This window comes from Notolepis coatsorum (assembly GCF_963971535.1).
Source record: "Notolepis coatsorum genome assembly, chromosome: 2".
Lineage (NCBI taxonomy): Eukaryota > Metazoa > Chordata > Actinopteri > Aulopiformes > Paralepididae > Notolepis > Notolepis coatsorum.
The window spans coordinates 127,170,110-127,188,063 of record NC_140166.1 but is presented as its reverse complement, the minus strand read 5'-3'; the positions used below and the strand labels follow the sequence as shown (position 1 = coordinate 127,188,063).

The 17,954-nt window shown below is 42.6% G+C and overlaps 1 protein-coding gene across 1 annotated transcript in view; it reads right to left on the bottom strand.

Annotated features, from left to right (window-relative positions):
- megf8 (multiple EGF-like-domains 8) overlaps positions 1-17,954 on the bottom strand; it is a 129,005-nt gene that overhangs the window by 87,112 nt on the left and 23,939 nt on the right. Inside the window, exons 9-16 of the mRNA XM_084308713.1 lie at positions 16,456-16,601; positions 15,769-15,879; positions 15,512-15,663; positions 13,322-13,423; positions 4,426-4,573; positions 3,619-3,782; positions 2,482-2,685; positions 1,499-1,699 (exon numbers count right to left, since the gene is read on the bottom strand). Coding sequence (XP_084164839.1) covers positions 1,499-1,699; positions 2,482-2,685; positions 3,619-3,782; positions 4,426-4,573; positions 13,322-13,423; positions 15,512-15,663; positions 15,769-15,879; positions 16,456-16,601 — 1,228 coding nt within the window. The remainder of the gene's footprint in view (positions 1-1,498; positions 1,700-2,481; positions 2,686-3,618; positions 3,783-4,425; positions 4,574-13,321; positions 13,424-15,511; positions 15,664-15,768; positions 15,880-16,455; positions 16,602-17,954) is intronic.

Sequence of the window (17,954 nt, the reverse complement as noted above, 5' to 3'; positions counted from 1 at the left end):
CAAAAGTATGCATAATGTTGTGTTAATTCCACAACAAGAGATATGTAATGTTAATTACCTGAAATTATAAAAAAAAAATGGGGGGGGGGGGGAACCCTGCATATATCGGTATCGGTTGATATGGGTATCGGAAATTAAGAGTTGGACAATATCGGTATATCGGTATCGGTAAAAAAGCCAATATCGAGCATCCCTACTTTCAACCTAACTAAGTGAATTGTTCAAGGGACTGTATTACTATCAGTGACACCTCACATTAGATCAAGTTTCAAGTTCAAGTTTGTTTATTAATTATCACAATAAAATACACGTACGTTACGGTGAAATGCTTGGTTCTGTATGAGCCCCTGAGAGTGTGCTTCATACCGTAAAAAGAAAAAGGAAGTAAAGAGGAATATACAATATATTATATACAATACAATATGCAATCTAAAGTACAACCTAGGTGCAATCTTAAGTACAGTGAGTAAAAATGAGTAACAAAACAGTGAGGTACAATGCAGAAAATGAGGTACAAAACTTTAAGGTAAGGTGCAAATGCAAATGAGGTATGAATGTAGTGCTAATCTCTTTAATAATAGATAAATATTCTGATCCCGACATGGGTTGTGAAAACCTGCTTTAGACGAGGGACGCACCCATCCACACCCCTTGTTGCCTGCTTTGACTACTTTAGCATCAGTCGATAATACAGAGCACTGCTCCGACGCGTTGCTCTTACTGAACAGCGTAGACCGAGACCATGAGGTTGAGGTCACTGAACTAAGGTCTTTGAGATATAATCCACTTTCCTCCATTAGAGGAAAGAGCAAGTCTCTTCTTCGATTTCTGACATGTTACACGCGATACTTGGTATTGGATTCTAGTATTTGGGGGAAATTCTCCGACATCGATACCGCATTTTACGTGACAGACGGTACTGGTTCACCCCTACTCTAGCCCAGTGGTTCCCAAAGTCGGGGTCGTGACCCAAAGGTGGGCCGCGAGCAGCCACGGGAGATGATTTATAAAAAAAAAATAATAATAATTCAGGTCACTGAACTTAGAAGCAGGCCAGGACAGTGTTTCTAGTTGTATTCTAAAATTCTATTGTATTCTAAAATGTGACTATATGGTTTTATATTAACTTAATAAATAAACAAAAACGAAAAATCTACTTATTTCAACAAACATTTCAAACTAAATAACAGATTATGCACATAAAACGCTGAAAACAATAGTATTTTAATGAGGCTATTATTATTATCATTATTATTTTGCAACAAGTTAGCCCTCTCATAAATAGCACATATAAATGAATAACGAACTTGAACTAACTTAATAGGATTGAAGTGATATTTGGCTTAAAAAATCGGTCGCCTGGCAAAAAAAAAAAAGAAAGAAAGCCTGACGATGTGCATTGGGCCGCGGCTCTCTGACGCCTTATTTTCTGGGTCCTGGCCTGAAAAGTTTGGGAACCCCAGCTCTAGCCTATAGATCTCAGACCGCCAGCACTCACGCTCCCTCCGGGCAGGGCGGTCCTGTTCCAGATGAGGGCCATCTCGCTGGTCTGCCCCGAGCCGGAGTTGTTGAGGTAGCCCTCGGCCTGCACCAGGTAGTGGTTCCCCCGGGTCAGGTTGGGGAACAAGCGGCCGCCGTCCGGACGGGCCAGCAGCTTCTGCTCCTTCTCCTGCTGGGCCGCCCAGCGACCCACCACCTCCTGCTCAGCCAGGGAGGGGAGGGAGAGAGAGAGAGAGAATTAGAGCCGCTAGTTGGAGAAGAGCTCATTAAAATGGCAATGAAAACAAGTATTGAAACGAAAGAACATCGTAATAGTGTTAACGATAGCACTCAGTTTAACCACCGTGGGCGGCTACGTGGCGTAGTGGGCAAGGCGCTCGCCACGAATGCGGAGACGCTGGGCTTGCCTGTTCGAGCCCAGCGCTCCACATTGCTTTCAGTTTGGCTGGTCGTCCGTACTAATACACATTGGCCGTATTAGGGGGTGGGAAACTGATGGGTGGGGATCGGGCGTTGTGGACAGCGACTCCCACAGGTCGGTTGGTGCGCCTGCGCAGTAGAATCAGGAAGTGTCGGGGGCAGCGTGAGCCTCCCACGCGTTACTCCTCGCCACTGAGAGATCGAGCTGCGCAGGTGAAAAGATGCGACTGCTGTTACCTCAAGTACCGGAGGGGACTTGTGCTCTGTATGACTTAGTCCACATTGCAGCCGGCTTGTGGGAGGCAAGAAACAGCGTTCGTGACAGGGGAGGGTTGAATTGGATGATACGAAATTGGGATGGGAGAAAATATAGAAAAATGGGAGAAAAAATTTATAAAAAAAAGGCACTCAGTTTAACCACCTGTACACTGTATATTGCTGTTGCACTTTACTGCTACATTTGCACTCTGGTTGGATGGCAAACTTCTTTTCGTTGTGCCGTATAATGACAATAAATTGGAATGGAATCTAATCCAACAAACTCTAAAGAACATCGCTCACCAGCTGGTTGGAGTTGGGCCCGGCGGCCATGCGAGCCTCAAAGTGGAGCCTCTGGATGCGAGCCCACATGGAGACGGTCTCGGTGGGGGGAGGGGCAGGGGGCGGGGCCCCCCACAGTGGGTGGATGAAGCCCCTGAACTGCAGGGCTACGTCCATCTCCGTGTTGGGGCTGAGGATGATGGTGGTGCTGCGAAGGATGGACACCTGGGGACAGAGAGAGAGGAGGAGAGGAGGAGGAGGAGGAGGAGGAGGAGGGTGGCAGAGGATGGGACGGGAGTGGAGACACATCAACAGAAGCACTATCATCTACAGACGGCTGCACAGGTTCGACCACAACAAGCCACATGAAGAGGGGAAGCCTCTCTACGAGTGCGTCGCGAGAAGGAGAAGAAAACACAGAAATGAGGCGTGAGCGACGGAAAGAACAAGACATGATGGAAATGAATCGGGAGAGAATCGATTCCAACATCTTGCGTTAAGGCGTCTGCAGTGAAGTCAACGTGCCAAACAGGGCCGACCCAAACGCTCCGAACCGAAGCCTCGAGCCCTGCCACAGTAATCAATGCCAAAATAAAGATTCCAACGCTTAGTTTTTGTTGTTTTCTTGGCTGGATCAGCGCAAGAAATTACTTAACAGAAATGATAATCCAAAATACATTTTTAAAACCAGTTCTTCTCAAGACGAGGACATTTAGTCACGAGAACTTTCAGAAAGCCTCTCCGCCCCACAGCGCTCTCATTTACCTGCTGCATTGAAACTTAAGTGTGAGAATGAATCCTCAATTATTCGCTGATAATTACCACTGAAGCTACCAGGCAGAGAGGGTGGTAGTGTTGGACTCCGTACCTTGTCGGGCTGCGAGTCGTTGCGTGGGTGCTGGAAGGTGAGCAGGTGCAGTCCTTACCTTGTCGGGCTGCGAGTCGTTGCGTGGGTGCTGGAAGGTGAGCAGGTGCAGTCCTTACCTTGTCGGGCTGGGAGTCGTTGCGTGGGTGCTGGAAGGTGAGCAGGTGCAGTCCTTACCTTGTCGGGCTGGGAGTCGTTGCGTGGGTGCTGGAAGGTGAGCAGGTGCAGTCCTTACCTTGTCGGGCTGGGAGTCGTTGCGTGGGTGCTGGAAGGTGAGCAGGTCCAGTCCTTACCTTGTCGGGCTGGGAGTCGTTGCGTGGGTGCTGGAAGGTGAGCAGGTGCAGTCCGGGCACGTAGTTCTCTGTGCGACAGGCGTGGAGGGAGGTGAGGAAGCGGGTACGCTCGCCCCACCAGCCGTACGCCCCCGAGATCTGGTCCACGCGGCACGCACTGCGCTCTGCCAGGCCGAGAGAGAGGTCAGCACACAGAGACACACCCCACCTCTCGTGTATATAATCTTGTATTTAATACAACAATTTCCAAAAAAAAATCTAGTAAAAAGACGAGGTGACCCGACTACTAGTGATGCACCGATGTGAAAATTGTGGCCGATACCGATAACAGATATTAATATTGCTGTTCTGGCCGATACCGATATTTACCGATGTCGATATCTCTGTATAGAAAACACTTTTTTATGATAATCAAATAAAGAGCTATTTTCCAAAACGCATACTTTTTTTACTTTTGTAACTTATTTTCAGAAATTACTGATATTTTGAAACTATTTAAGGCCAAAACATGTAAAAAGAAGAAAAAAAATTAATATCGGACCGATACCGATGTGTAAAAAAACTGCCATATCGGCCGATATTATATCGGCGGCCGATATATCGTGCATCACTACCGACTACAGTATGTTTGTGAGGAGAAGTGACTCAAATCGCCGTCCGAGTGACTGGTCCGATCGCAGCCGAATGTAGTCGAGTCACCTCGTCTCTCTGACACCGGTCAACCCCCCGCTTTTGACCGCTTCAGTTTGGACACAGCCCCTCGGTCTTCTCCTCGTCCCTCCTTTACTCTCCCTCCCTGGGTCTCACCTGACACCGGGAGACAGGACTCATTCTGGACACACCAGCCGAAGTCACCGGGGGCACGGGGCAAGGAGGCCGGCGTGCCACTGAACACCAAGCAGGACTGGCAGTCGGACAGGAAGCGTGCCAGGCCCATGCACCCGGTGCTGCCACACTGTGGGACACACACAGACCTGGGGTCAGCCACGACAAGGGCAGTCTCTACTGGCGCGCACGCACACACACACACACACACACACACACACACACACACACACACACACACACACACACACACACACACACACACACACACACACACACACACACACACACACACACACACACACACACACACACACACACACACACACACACACACACACACAGTATAAAATATTGTGATCATGGTCATCATAGTATTAATACATTTAATCTAAAATAATGATGTTTCAAAGATTGTATTTCGACACTGAACTTGTGGATTTGTAGAACTGCGACATAGTCTCCTCTAGTTGTGTTAAACACAGTGGGATTTAAAGCCTTGTCTAGTTGTGTTAAACACAGTGGGATTTAAAGCCTTGTCTAGTTGTGTTAAACAGTGGGATTTAAAGCCTTGTCTAGTTGTGTTAAACACAGTGGGATTTAAAGCCTTGTCTAGTTGTGTTAAACACAGTGGGATTTAAAGCCTTGTCTAGTTGTGTTAAACACAGTGGGATTTAAAGCCTTGTCTAGTTGTGTTAAACACAGTGGGATTTAAAGCCTTGTCTAGTTGTGTTAAACACTGTGGGATTTAAAGCCTTGTCTAGTTGTGTTAAACACAGTGGGATTTAAAGCCTTGTCTAGTTGTGTTAAACACAGTGGGATTTAAAGCCTTGTCTAGTTGTGTTAAACACAGTGGGATTTAAAGCCTTGTCTAGTTGTGTTAAACACAGTGGGATTTAAAGCCTTGTCTAGTTGTGTTAAACACAGTGGGATTTAAAGCCTTGTCTAGTTGTGTTAAACAGTGGGATTTAAAGCCTTGTCTAGTTGTGTTAAACACTGTGGGATTTAAAGCCTTGTCTAGTTGTGTTAAACACAGTGGGATTTAAAGCCTTGTCTAGTTGTGTTAAACACAGGGATTTAAAGCCTTGTCTAGTTGTGTTAAACACTGTGGGATTTAAAGCCTTGTCTAGTTGTGTTAAACACAGTGGGATTTAAAGCCTTGTCTAGTTGTGTTAAACACAGTGGGATTTAAAGCCTTGTCTAGTTGTGTTAAACACTGTGGGATTTAAAGCCTTGTCTAGTTGTGTTAAACAGTGGGATTTAAAGCCTTGTCTAGTTGTGTTAAACACTGTGGGATTTAAAGCCTTGTCTAGTTGTGTTAAACACAGTGGGATTTAAAGCCTTGTCTAGTTGTGTTAAACACAGTGGGATTTAAAGCCTTGTCTAGTTGTGTTAAACACTGTGGGATTTAAAGCCTTGTCTAGTTGTGTTAAACACTGTGGGATTTAAAGCCTTGTCTAGTTGTGTTAAACACAGTGGGATTTAAAGCCTTGTCTAGTTGTGTTAAACACAGTGGGATTTAAAGCCTTGTCTAGTTGTGTTAAACACTGTGGGATTTAAAGCCTTGTCTAGTTGTGTTAAACACTGTGGGATTTAAAGCCTTGTCTAGTTGTGTTAAACACAGTGGGATTTAAAGCCTTGTCTAGTTGTGTTAAACACAGTGGGATTTAAAGCCTTGTCTAGTTGTGTTAAACACAGGGATTTAAAGCCTTGTCTAGTTGTGTTAAACACTGTGGGATTTAAAGCCTTGTCTAGTTGTGTTAAACACAGTGGGATTTAAAGCCTTGTCTAGTTGTGTTAAACACTGTGGGATTTAAAGCCTTGTCTAGTTGTGTTAAACAGTGGGATTTAAAGCCTTGTCTAGTTGTGTTAAACACAGTGGGATTTAAAGCCTTGTCTAGTTGTGTTAAACACAGTGGGATTTAAAGCCTTGTCTAGTTGTGTTAAACACAGTGGGATTTAAAGCCTTGTCTAGTTGTGTTAAACACAGTGGGATTTAAAGCCTTGTCTAGTTGTGTTAAACACAGTGGGATTTAAAGCCTTGTCTAGTTGTGTTAAACAGTGGGATTTAAAGCCTTGTCTAGTTGTGTTAAACACAGTGGGATTTAAAGCCTTGTCTAGTTGTGTTAAACACAGTGGGATTTAAAGCCTTGTCTAGTTGTGTTAAACACAGTGGGATTTAAAGCCTTGTCTAGTTGTGTTAAACACTGTGGGATTTAAAGCCTTGTCTAGTTGTGTTAAACACTGTGGGATTTAAAGCCTTGTCTAGTTGTGTTAAACACAGTGGGATTTAAAGCCTTGTCTAGTTGTGTTAAACACAGTGGGATTTAAAGCCTTGTCTAGTTGTGTTAAACACAGGGATTTAAAGCCTTGTCTAGTTGTGTTAAACACTGTGGGATTTAAAGCCTTGTCTAGTTGTGTTAAACACAGTGGGATTTAAAGCCTTGTCTAGTTGTGTTAAACACTGTGGGATTTAAAGCCTTGTCTAGTTGTGTTAAACAGTGGGATTTAAAGCCTTGTCTAGTTGTGTTAAACACAGTGGGATTTAAAGCCTTGTCTAGTTGTGTTAAACACAGTGGGATTTAAAGCCTTGTCTAGTTGTGTTAAACACAGTGGGATTTAAAGCCTTGTCTAGTTGTGTTAAACAGTGGGATTTAAAGCCTTGTCTAGTTGTGTTAAACACAGTGGGATTTAAAGCCTTGTCTAGTTGTGTTAAACAGTGGGATTTAAAGCCTTGTCTAGTTGTGTTAAACACAGTGGGATTTAAAGCCTTGTCTAGTTGTGTTAAACAGTGGGATTTAAAGCCTTGTCTAGTTGTGTTAAACAGTGGGATTTAAAGCCTTGTCTAGTTGTGTTAAACACAGTGGGATTTAAAGCCTCGTCTAGTTGTGTTAAACACAGTGGGATTTAAAGCCTTGTCTAGTTGTGTTAAACAGTGGGATTTAAAGCCTTGTCTAGTTGTGTTAAACACTGTGGGATTTAAAGCCTTGTCTAGTTGTGTTAAACAGAGATTTAAAGCCTTGTCTAGTTGTGTTAAACACAGTGGGATTTAAAGCCTTGTCTAGTTGTGTTAAACAGTGGGATTTAAAGCCTTGTCTAGTTGTGTTAAACACAGGGATTTAAAGCCTTGTCTAGTTGTGTTAAACACTGTGGGATTTAAAGCCTTGTCTAGTTGTGTTAAACACAGTGGGATTTAAAGCCTTGTCTAGTTGTGTTAAACAGTGGGATTTAAAGTCTTGTCTAGTTGTGTTAAACACAGTGGGATTTAAAGCCTTGTCTAGTTGTGTTAAACACAGTGGGATTTAAAGCCTTGTCTAGTTGTGTTAAACACAGGGATTTAAAGCCTTGTCTAGTTGTGTTAAACACTGTGGGATTTAAAGCCTTGTCTAGTTGTGTTAAACACTGTGGGATTTAAAGCCTTGTCTAGTTGTGTTAAACAGTGGGATTTAAAGCCTTGTCTAGTTGTGTTAAACACAGTGGGATTTAAAGCCTTGTCTAGTTGTGTTAAACACAGTGGGATTTAAAGCCTTGTCTAGTTGTGTTAAACACAGTGGGATTTAAAGCCTTGTCTAGTTGTGTTAAACACAGTGGGATTTAAAGCCTTGTCTAGTTGTGTTAAACACTGTGGGATTTAAAGCCTTGTCTAGTTGTGTTAAACACTGTGGGATTTAAAGCCTTGTCTAGTTGTGTTAAACACAGTGGGATTTAAAGCCTTGTCTAGTTGTGTTAAACACAGTGGGATTTAAAGCCTTGTCTAGTTGTGTTAAACACAGTGGGATTTAAAGCCTTGTCTAGTTGTGTTAAACACAGTGGGATTTAAAGCCTTGTCTAGTTGTGTTAAACAGTGGGATTTAAAGCCTTGTCTAGTTGTGTTAAACACTGTGGGATTTAAAGCCTTGTCTAGTTGTGTTAAACACAGTGGGATTTAAAGCCTTGTCTAGTTGTGTTAAACACAGGGATTTAAAGCCTTGTCTAGTTGTGTTAAACACTGTGGGATTTAAAGCCTTGTCTAGTTGTGTTAAACACAGTGGGATTTAAAGCCTTGTCTAGTTGTGTTAAACACAGTGGGATTTAAAGCCTTGTCTAGTTGTGTTAAACACTGTGGGATTTAAAGCCTTGTCTAGTTGTGTTAAACAGTGGGATTTAAAGCCTTGTCTAGTTGTGTTAAACACTGTGGGATTTAAAGCCTTGTCTAGTTGTGTTAAACACAGTGGGATTTAAAGCCTTGTCTAGTTGTGTTAAACACAGTGGGATTTAAAGCCTTGTCTAGTTGTGTTAAACACTGTGGGATTTAAAGCCTTGTCTAGTTGTGTTAAACACTGTGGGATTTAAAGCCTTGTCTAGTTGTGTTAAACACAGTGGGATTTAAAGCCTTGTCTAGTTGTGTTAAACACAGTGGGATTTAAAGCCTTGTCTAGTTGTGTTAAACACTGTGGGATTTAAAGCCTTGTCTAGTTGTGTTAAACACTGTGGGATTTAAAGCCTTGTCTAGTTGTGTTAAACACAGTGGGATTTAAAGCCTTGTCTAGTTGTGTTAAACACAGTGGGATTTAAAGCCTTGTCTAGTTGTGTTAAACACAGTGGGATTTAAAGCCTTGTCTAGTTGTGTTAAACACAGGGATTTAAAGCCTTGTCTAGTTGTGTTAAACACTGTGGGATTTAAAGCCTTGTCTAGTTGTGTTAAACACAGTGGGATTTAAAGCCTTGTCTAGTTGTGTTAAACACTGTGGGATTTAAAGCCTTGTCTAGTTGTGTTAAACAGTGGGATTTAAAGCCTTGTCTAGTTGTGTTAAACACAGTGGGATTTAAAGCCTTGTCTAGTTGTGTTAAACACAGTGGGATTTAAAGCCTTGTCTAGTTGTGTTAAACACAGTGGGATTTAAAGCCTTGTCTAGTTGTGTTAAACAGTGGGATTTAAAGCCTTGTCTAGTTGTGTTAAACACAGTGGGATTTAAAGCCTTGTCTAGTTGTGTTAAACAGTGGGATTTAAAGCCTTGTCTAGTTGTGTTAAACACAGTGGGATTTAAAGCCTTGTCTAGTTGTGTTAAACAGTGGGATTTAAAGCCTTGTCTAGTTGTGTTAAACAGTGGGATTTAAAGCCTTGTCTAGTTGTGTTAAACACAGTGGGATTTAAAGCCTCGTCTAGTTGTGTTAAACACAGTGGGATTTAAAGCCTTGTCTAGTTGTGTTAAACAGTGGGATTTAAAGCCTTGTCTAGTTGTGTTAAACACTGTGGGATTTAAAGCCTTGTCTAGTTGTGTTAAACAGAGATTTAAAGCCTTGTCTAGTTGTGTTAAACACAGTGGGATTTAAAGCCTTGTCTAGTTGTGTTAAACAGTGGGATTTAAAGCCTTGTCTAGTTGTGTTAAACACAGGGATTTAAAGCCTTGTCTAGTTGTGTTAAACACTGTGGGATTTAAAGCCTTGTCTAGTTGTGTTAAACACAGTGGGATTTAAAGCCTTGTCTAGTTGTGTTAAACAGTGGGATTTAAAGTCTTGTCTAGTTGTGTTAAACACAGTGGGATTTAAAGCCTTGTCTAGTTGTGTTAAACACAGTGGGATTTAAAGCCTTGTCTAGTTGTGTTAAACACAGGGATTTAAAGCCTTGTCTAGTTGTGTTAAACACTGTGGGATTTAAAGCCTTGTCTAGTTGTGTTAAACACTGTGGGATTTAAAGCCTTGTCTAGTTGTGTTAAACAGTGGGATTTAAAGCCTTGTCTAGTTGTGTTAAACACAGTGGGATTTAAAGCCTTGTCTAGTTGTGTTAAACACAGTGGGATTTAAAGCCTTGTCTAGTTGTGTTAAACACAGTGGGATTTAAAGCCTTGTCTAGTTGTGTTAAACACAGTGGGATTTAAAGCCTTGTCTAGTTGTGTTAAACACTGTGGGATTTAAAGCCTTGTCTAGTTGTGTTAAACACTGTGGGATTTAAAGCCTTGTCTAGTTGTGTTAAACACAGTGGGATTTAAAGCCTTGTCTAGTTGTGTTAAACACAGTGGGATTTAAAGCCTTGTCTAGTTGTGTTAAACACTGTGGGATTTAAAGCCTTGTCTAGTTGTGTCAAACAGTGGGATTTAAAGCCTTGTCTAGTTGTGTTAAACACAGTGGGATTTAAAGCCTTGTCTAGTTGTGTTAAACACAGTGGGATTTAAAGCCTTGTCTAGTTGTGTTAAACACAGTGGGATTTAAAGCCTTGTCTAGTTGTGTTAAACAGTGGGATTTAAAGCCTTGTCTAGTTGTGTTAAACACAGTGGGATTTAAAGCCTTGTCTAGTTGTGTTAAACACAGTGGGATTTAAAGCCTTGTCTAGTTGTGTTAAACACAGTGGGATTTAAAGCCTTGTCTAGTTGTGTTAAACAGTGGGATTTAAAGCCTTGTCTAGTTGTGTTAAACAGTGGGATTTAAAGCCTTGTCTAGTTGTGTTAAACACAGTGGGATTTAAAGCCTCGTCTAGTTGTGTTAAACACAGTGGGATTTAAAGCCTTGTCTAGTTGTGTTAAACACTGTGGGATTTAAAGCCTTGTCTAGTTGTGTTAAACACAGTGGGATTTAAAGCCTTGTCTAGTTGTGTTAAACACACTGGGATTTAAAGCCTTGTCTAGTTGTGTTAAACACTGTGGGATTTAAAGCCTTGTCTAGTTGTGTTAAACAGTGGGATTTAAAGCCTTGTCTAGTTGTGTTAAACACAGTGGGATTTAAAGCCTTGTCTAGTTGTGTTAAACACAGTGGGATTTAAAGCCTTGTCTAGTTGTGTTAAACACAGTGGGATTTAAAGCCTTGTCTAGTTGTGTTAAACAGTGGGATTTAAAGCCTTGTCTAGTTGTGTTAAACACAGTGGGATTTAAAGCCTTGTCTAGTTGTGTTAAACAGTGGGATTTAAAGCCTTGTCTAGTTGTGTTAAACACAGTGGGATTTAAAGCCTTGTCTAGTTGTGTTAAACAGTGGGATTTAAAGCCTTGTCTAGTTGTGTTAAACAGTGGGATTTAAAGCCTTGTCTAGTTGTGTTAAACACAGTGGGATTTAAAGCCTTGTCTAGTTGTGTTAAACACTGTGGGATTTAAAGCCTTGTCTAGTTGTGTTAAACAGAGATTTAAAGCCTTGTCTAGTTGTGTTAAACACAGTGGGATTTAAAGCCTTGTCTAGTTGTGTTAAACAGTGGGATTTAAAGCCTTGTCTAGTTGTGTTAAACACAGTGGGATTTAAAGCCTTGTCTAGTTGTGTTAAACAGTGGGATTTAAAGCCTTGTCTAGTTGTGTTAAACACTGTGGGATTTAAAGCCTTGTCTAGTTGTGTTAAACAGAGATTTAAAGCCTTGTCTAGTTGTGTTAAACACAGTGGGATTTAAAGCCTTGTCTAGTTGTGTTAAACAGTGGGATTTAAAGCCTTGTCTAGTTGTGTTAAACACAGTGGGATTTAAAGCCTTGTCTAGTTGTGTTAAACAGTGGGATTTAAAGCCTTGTCTAGTTGTGTTAAACACTGTGGGATTTAAAGCCTTGTCTAGTTGTGTTAAACAGTGGGATTTAAAGCCTTGTCTAGTTGTGTTAAACACTGTGGGATTTAAAGCCTTGTCTAGTTGTGTTAAACACTGTGGGATTTAAAGCCTTGTCTAGTTGTGTTAAACAGTGGGATTTAAAGCCTTGTCTAGTTGTGTTAAACACTGTGGGATTTAAAGCCTTGTCTAGTTGTGTTAAACACTGTGGGATTTAAAGCCTTGTCTAGTTGTGTTAAACAGTGGGATTTAAAGCCTTGTCTAGTTGTGTTAAACACAGTGGGATTTAAAGCCTTGTCTAGTTGTGTTAAACAGTGGGATTTAAAGCCTTGTCTAGTTGTGTTAAACACAGTGGGATTTAAAGCCTTGTCTAGTTGTGTTAAACAGTGGGATTTAAAGCCTTGTCTAGTTGTGTTAAACAGTGGGATTTAAAGCCTTGTCTAGTTGTGTTAAACACAGTGGGATTTAAAGCCTTGTCTAGTTGTGTTAAACACTGTGGGATTTAAAGCCTTGTCTAGTTGTGTTAAACAGAGATTTAAAGCCTTGTCTAGTTGTGTTAAACACAGTGGGATTTAAAGCCTTGTCTAGTTGTGTTAAACAGTGGGATTTAAAGCCTTGTCTAGTTGTGTTAAACACAGTGGGATTTAAAGCCTTGTCTAGTTGTGTTAAACAGTGGGATTTAAAGCCTCGTCTAGTTGTGTTAAACACTGTGGGATTTAAAGCCTTGTCTAGTTGTGTTAAACAGAGATTTAAAGCCTTGTCTAGTTGTGTTAAACACAGTGGGATTTAAAGCCTTGTCTAGTTGTGTTAAACAGTGGGATTTAAAGCCTTGTCTAGTTGTGTTAAACACAGTGGGATTTAAAGCCTTGTCTAGTTGTGTTAAACAGTGGGATTTAAAGCCTTGTCTAGTTGTGTTAAACACTGTGGGATTTAAAGCCTTGTCTAGTTGTGTTAAACAGTGGGATTTAAAGCCTTGTCTAGTTGTGTTAAACACTGTGGGATTTAAAGCCTTGTCTAGTTGTGTTAAACACTGTGGGATTTAAAGCCTTGTCTAGTTGTGTTAAACAGTGGGATTTAAAGCCTTGTCTAGTTGTGTTAAACACTGTGGGATTTAAAGCCTTGTCTAGTTGTGTTAAACACTGTGGGATTTAGCGTGATCTTCAGGCTGGTAAAGGGTTACTGGGTTGGTATTCAGTAGTGTGTGATGTGTGAGTTACCGGGTTGGTGGGCTGGTATTCAGTAGTGTGTGATGTGTGAGTTACTGGGTTGGTATTCAGTAGTGTGTGATGTGTGAGTTACCGGGTTGGTGGGCTGGTATTCAGTGTTGTGTGATGTGTGAGTTACTGGGTTGGTGGGCTGGTATTCAGTGTTGTGTGATGTGTGAGTTACCGGGTTGGTGGGCTGGTATTCCCGACAGCGGCCTTCACACCAGCTGCATTCTGGGTTCTTCAGACACATGCTCTCGTCTGGCGCCTCGGCACAAACGGCATCCTGATCAACAGAATCACACATCATCACAGCGTTAATACGACGTTTAACAACATACTTCAGGTGAACTTCTCTAAGCTTTCTCCTTATACATGATTGTTTCTCCATCGTTCTCCTTATGCTCTGTAGACTAGGGACGCCGCAAAACTGGAATGGGATTTCTGCTGCTGAGCTCCGGTATCCTGATCAACTTTGATCAATTACCAAGACAGCTGGCTAGGTAACCCTCAAGGTAGGCCTAATCTTTTACTATTATAACTTGTGCTCCGAATCTCCGATTCCTTGACGCTGGTCATGCAGATGAGGGAGGAGGGTTATCCTTTTAATAGGTAGTAGGCATTGCTGCACTGGCTTGAAATAACAAATAATATATATATTTTTTTTAAACATTAGTTTAACTCAAGATAGGTAGTTAATCAAGTATTCACTATATTGAAAATAAACCATTCTCCATATGCCAGTGTGCAAATGACGTATGCGTCAACTTTGGCACACATGTTATCACGTAGCAGACCCCTACTCTAGGTCAATATTATTCATTATTACATGGCGTTTTTAACATTCGCCGAAATGCTTGATTGTGATTGGTCAATAGCTCTCGGTTGCCCATAGCAGCGGTCCGTTATTACTCGATAACGGACCGCTGCCAGGGGCAACCGAGCAATAATGACCGCTGTTCGCAGCTGGAGCAATCAAACCCACTGACACACACTGCATCAGTGCAATCAGACACACCTGCCGGCGAATGTGTTAGTTTCTTAAACAATGTTGGATTATGTAATTGGTGGGTCATGAGTCATTGTGGAACAAAATAAAAATTGTGCGAATTGATTGATTGATTGATTGATTAATTGCAAATTGTATTACTGTCCACCTTGTTTCCAACTGGTTAAGCTTGGCGACTCTTTCGAAGTCGCTCTCTTTGGAAGTTGGTTAAGGTTAGAGTTTGTCTTTAGAGCAGGGCGATAGACCACCAGCCCTGATTCCAAACTCTAAGCTTAACCAACTTCGAAAGAGAGCGACTTCGAAAGAGTCGCCAAGCTTAACCAGTTGGAAACAAGGCGGACAGTAATAAAATTAGCAATCAATCAATTCAATAATCCACGCTCACTTAAAACAGCGCACCTCCCAGCTGCTTCTATAGAAAGGAGGTTTAAAAAAAATTTAATAAAAAAATCCCTCCTATAGGGCAAAGAAAACTTTTTTTCTTTTGTTTTACCTACTTTCTATAGAAGCATCTAAGAATGAAGTTCTATAGAAAGTAGGTACAAAAAAAAGTTGGATGTGTTAGTTTGTTGGATGTCTTAGTTGAGAGACAGTTGGATGTGTTAGTTTGTTGGATGTCTTAGTTGAGAGACAGTTGGATGTGTTAGTTTGTTGGATGTCTTAGTTGAAAGACAGTTGGATGTGTTAGTTTGTTGGATGTCTTAGTTGAAAGACAGTTGGATGTGTTAGTTTGTTGGATGTCTTACTGAGAACAGTTGGATGTGTTAGTTTGTTGGATGTCTTAGTTGAAAGACAGTTGGATGTGTTAGTTTGTTGGATGTCTTAGTTGAGAGACAGTTGGATGTGTTAGTTTGTTGGATGTCTTAGTTGAGAGACAGTTGGATGTGTTAGTTTGTTGGATGTCTTACTGAGAACAGTTGGATGCACTTCCGAGCTGCTTCCACATGGAGGCAACTTCTCCTTTTTTTTTGTGGGAACTACTTTGTCTGCGGATGGTTGTCAATAAATCTTCAATTAATGTGTGTTTATTGTATAGCAATAAGGTTGGATGACATCGGCCATTGTATAAAAGCCATTACACCACGTGCAGTCGTGGGTTATGAGAATTAGACCATGCCTAACAACCACCCCTAGGCATGGTCTAATTCTCATAACCCACTCCTGCGCGTGATGTAATGCTTTATTCTCTAATGACGTGAATGGCGTGCGCTGAGTTTTCAGTGAGGACATGGCCTCCCATTAATTTCCCTCCTGTCCTCCCTCTTTGGTATCGCTGCTTCCCCGGCGGGGCAGACTGTTCCGTCCCCAACGCTGCACCACCCGTCTGCCTGTGCCCCTGGTTCCTGCAGCAGCTTCCTCACTCACCCGGTCTCCTGGGTCACTACTGACAAACAGTGGGACTTTGTAGGCCACCAGGTCTCTGCGGGCAACGCCGCTGTAACCCCCGGCAACCAGCAGCACTCGCCCCTCCATCACAGCGGCGACGTGGGAGTAACGACCCCTGACGGTCTCCCCTCCTGAGGGGAAGAGAAATGAAAAAGGACGTCAGTGTGTGATCGTACACGTGCCTTCGTGTTTGTGGATGGATTAGTTAGGACAGAGTTGGGTCGACTGGGACTCACTGTGCAACAGGCTCTCCCCCGCAGAAACCCACTGGTGGCATCCCAGGTGGTAGAAGAAGATCTCCTCGTCATAACACTTCTCCTCTTGGTAGTGAATATGTACGTTCCCCCCTGAGAGGGAGAGAGGGAGAGAGGGGGGGGGGGGAGAAAGGGAGAGAGAGAGGGGGCGGGGGAGAGAGGGAGGGAGAGGAGAGAGGGGGGGAGAAAGAGAGAGGGAGGGAGGGAGAGAGAGCGAGAGAAAGAGAGAGGGGGACAGGAGAGAGAGAGAGGGAGGGAGAGAGCGAGAGGGGGAGAGAAAGAGAGAGGGGGACAGGAGAGAGAGAGACCAAGGTGAAAAGGCTGGACAGCTCGGTTGCCAAAGCTCGGCTTGTGCAATAATTCAATATTATCAATTATCGTTTTTCAGATGACACAAGTATTAATGGCAAATCTCACAAAATGAAATCTGTAATATTTGAAAATGACATTGTTTTGGTTTGATATTACACTTAATATTACATGAACTGTATAATTTAACATGTGATTCTGTATTCATCGGCATATAAAATAAATCCTTAGGAGCGTGAAATGAATATCTTCCACATCGCCCGCTCCTACCTTCACGCCCCGCAATTGATCTCAGACCCCACTCTCTTTTCTTAATCCTCCAATCACAACTACTGACTTTCTCTATGCAACCTCACTCACCGTACACCACCATGTAATTTCCGATGACCGTGGCTGAGTGGAAGGCCCTCTCTCTGGGGCCGGTCGCTGGAAAGCGGGAACGGAATGAGGTCCAGAAGCGTCGGTCGACGTGGAACATGTCGGTGTTGTTCACCCTCACGCTGAACCTTAAGTCAGAGCAGAGGGACAGGGAGGTGCTTCCACAGTGAGCGACGTGGGAACAGCTGGACACGCTTCATTACATCGACACAGGATGCTGTGAAAGTGCCATGTGTCGTTTGATGAAATGTAAAAGAAGAAAAGTCTTTCAGAGACACGCGTGATCATCTGTCGTCGTTCGATTGCTTGGCTGTTGCTAATATTCTAAAAGCATAATCTCATAATATGTTCTACTAAAATATAAAACTATATTATTGTATAACTAACTATATATTGTATAATCATGATGTATTTCAAACAGATTCTTTCCTCTTATTGTCATGGTATTGCATGTTAGGAAGGGACTACAGAAAACTAGCTCATTAGCTAATTCTGGTACATTTACATTGATGAGGAAACTGAAGATGTTGATTAATGTGCACTCTCCCTGGGTACAAAATAAATAGATAAACTTAGATGTTTTGGTATCAAGTATCAAATATTTTGTGGCGTCTGTGGTAACACAATTTTATTTTTATGTTTTGTTTTATTGTTTGTTATTTCCGTTGTCGTTATTGTTGTTACTATGTCCTGTGAAGTCCTGTTTATTGTTGTTATTACTGTATTGTGTTGTCTTGTTTCATGGAAAAAAAATTATATATATATTTTATCACAAAAAAAAGAAGAATTTTAATACTGAAGTTGAATTTAATATCGTATTCAAGTACAAAAACCCTAATACCATGATGACACCAATAGCAATAGCACATAGTCACTCCCCCGTGCAAACACACACACACACACAGACACACAGATGCTGCGTATGATAAGGCAGCAACCTGCCCTCTCCGCGATTAACGACCCGCGATAGAAAAACACCCCCACACATTTATGCAAAGTGGTGACACATAACGACCTCACCACCTCTCACTCGGGGGCTGTGGGTAGTTTACCTGGCGGTGGTGACACATAACGACCTCACCACCTCTCACTCGGGGGCTGTGGGTAGTTTACCTGGCGGTGGTGACACATAACGACCTCACCACCTCTCACTCGGGGGCTGTGGGTAGTTTACCTGGCGGTGGTGACACATAACGACCTCACCACCTCTCACTCGGGGGCTGTGGGTAGTTTACCTGGCGGTGGTGACACATAACGACCTCACCACCTCTCACTCGGGGGCTGTGGGTAGTTTACCTGGCGGTGGTGACACATAACGACCTCACCGTCTCTCACTCGGGGGCTGTGGGTAGTTTACCTGGCGGTGGTGACACATAACGACCTCACCACCTCTCACTCGGGGGGGGGGGGGTAGTTTACCTGGCGGTGGTGACACATAACGACCTCACCACCTCTCACTCGGGGGCTGTGGGTAGTTTACC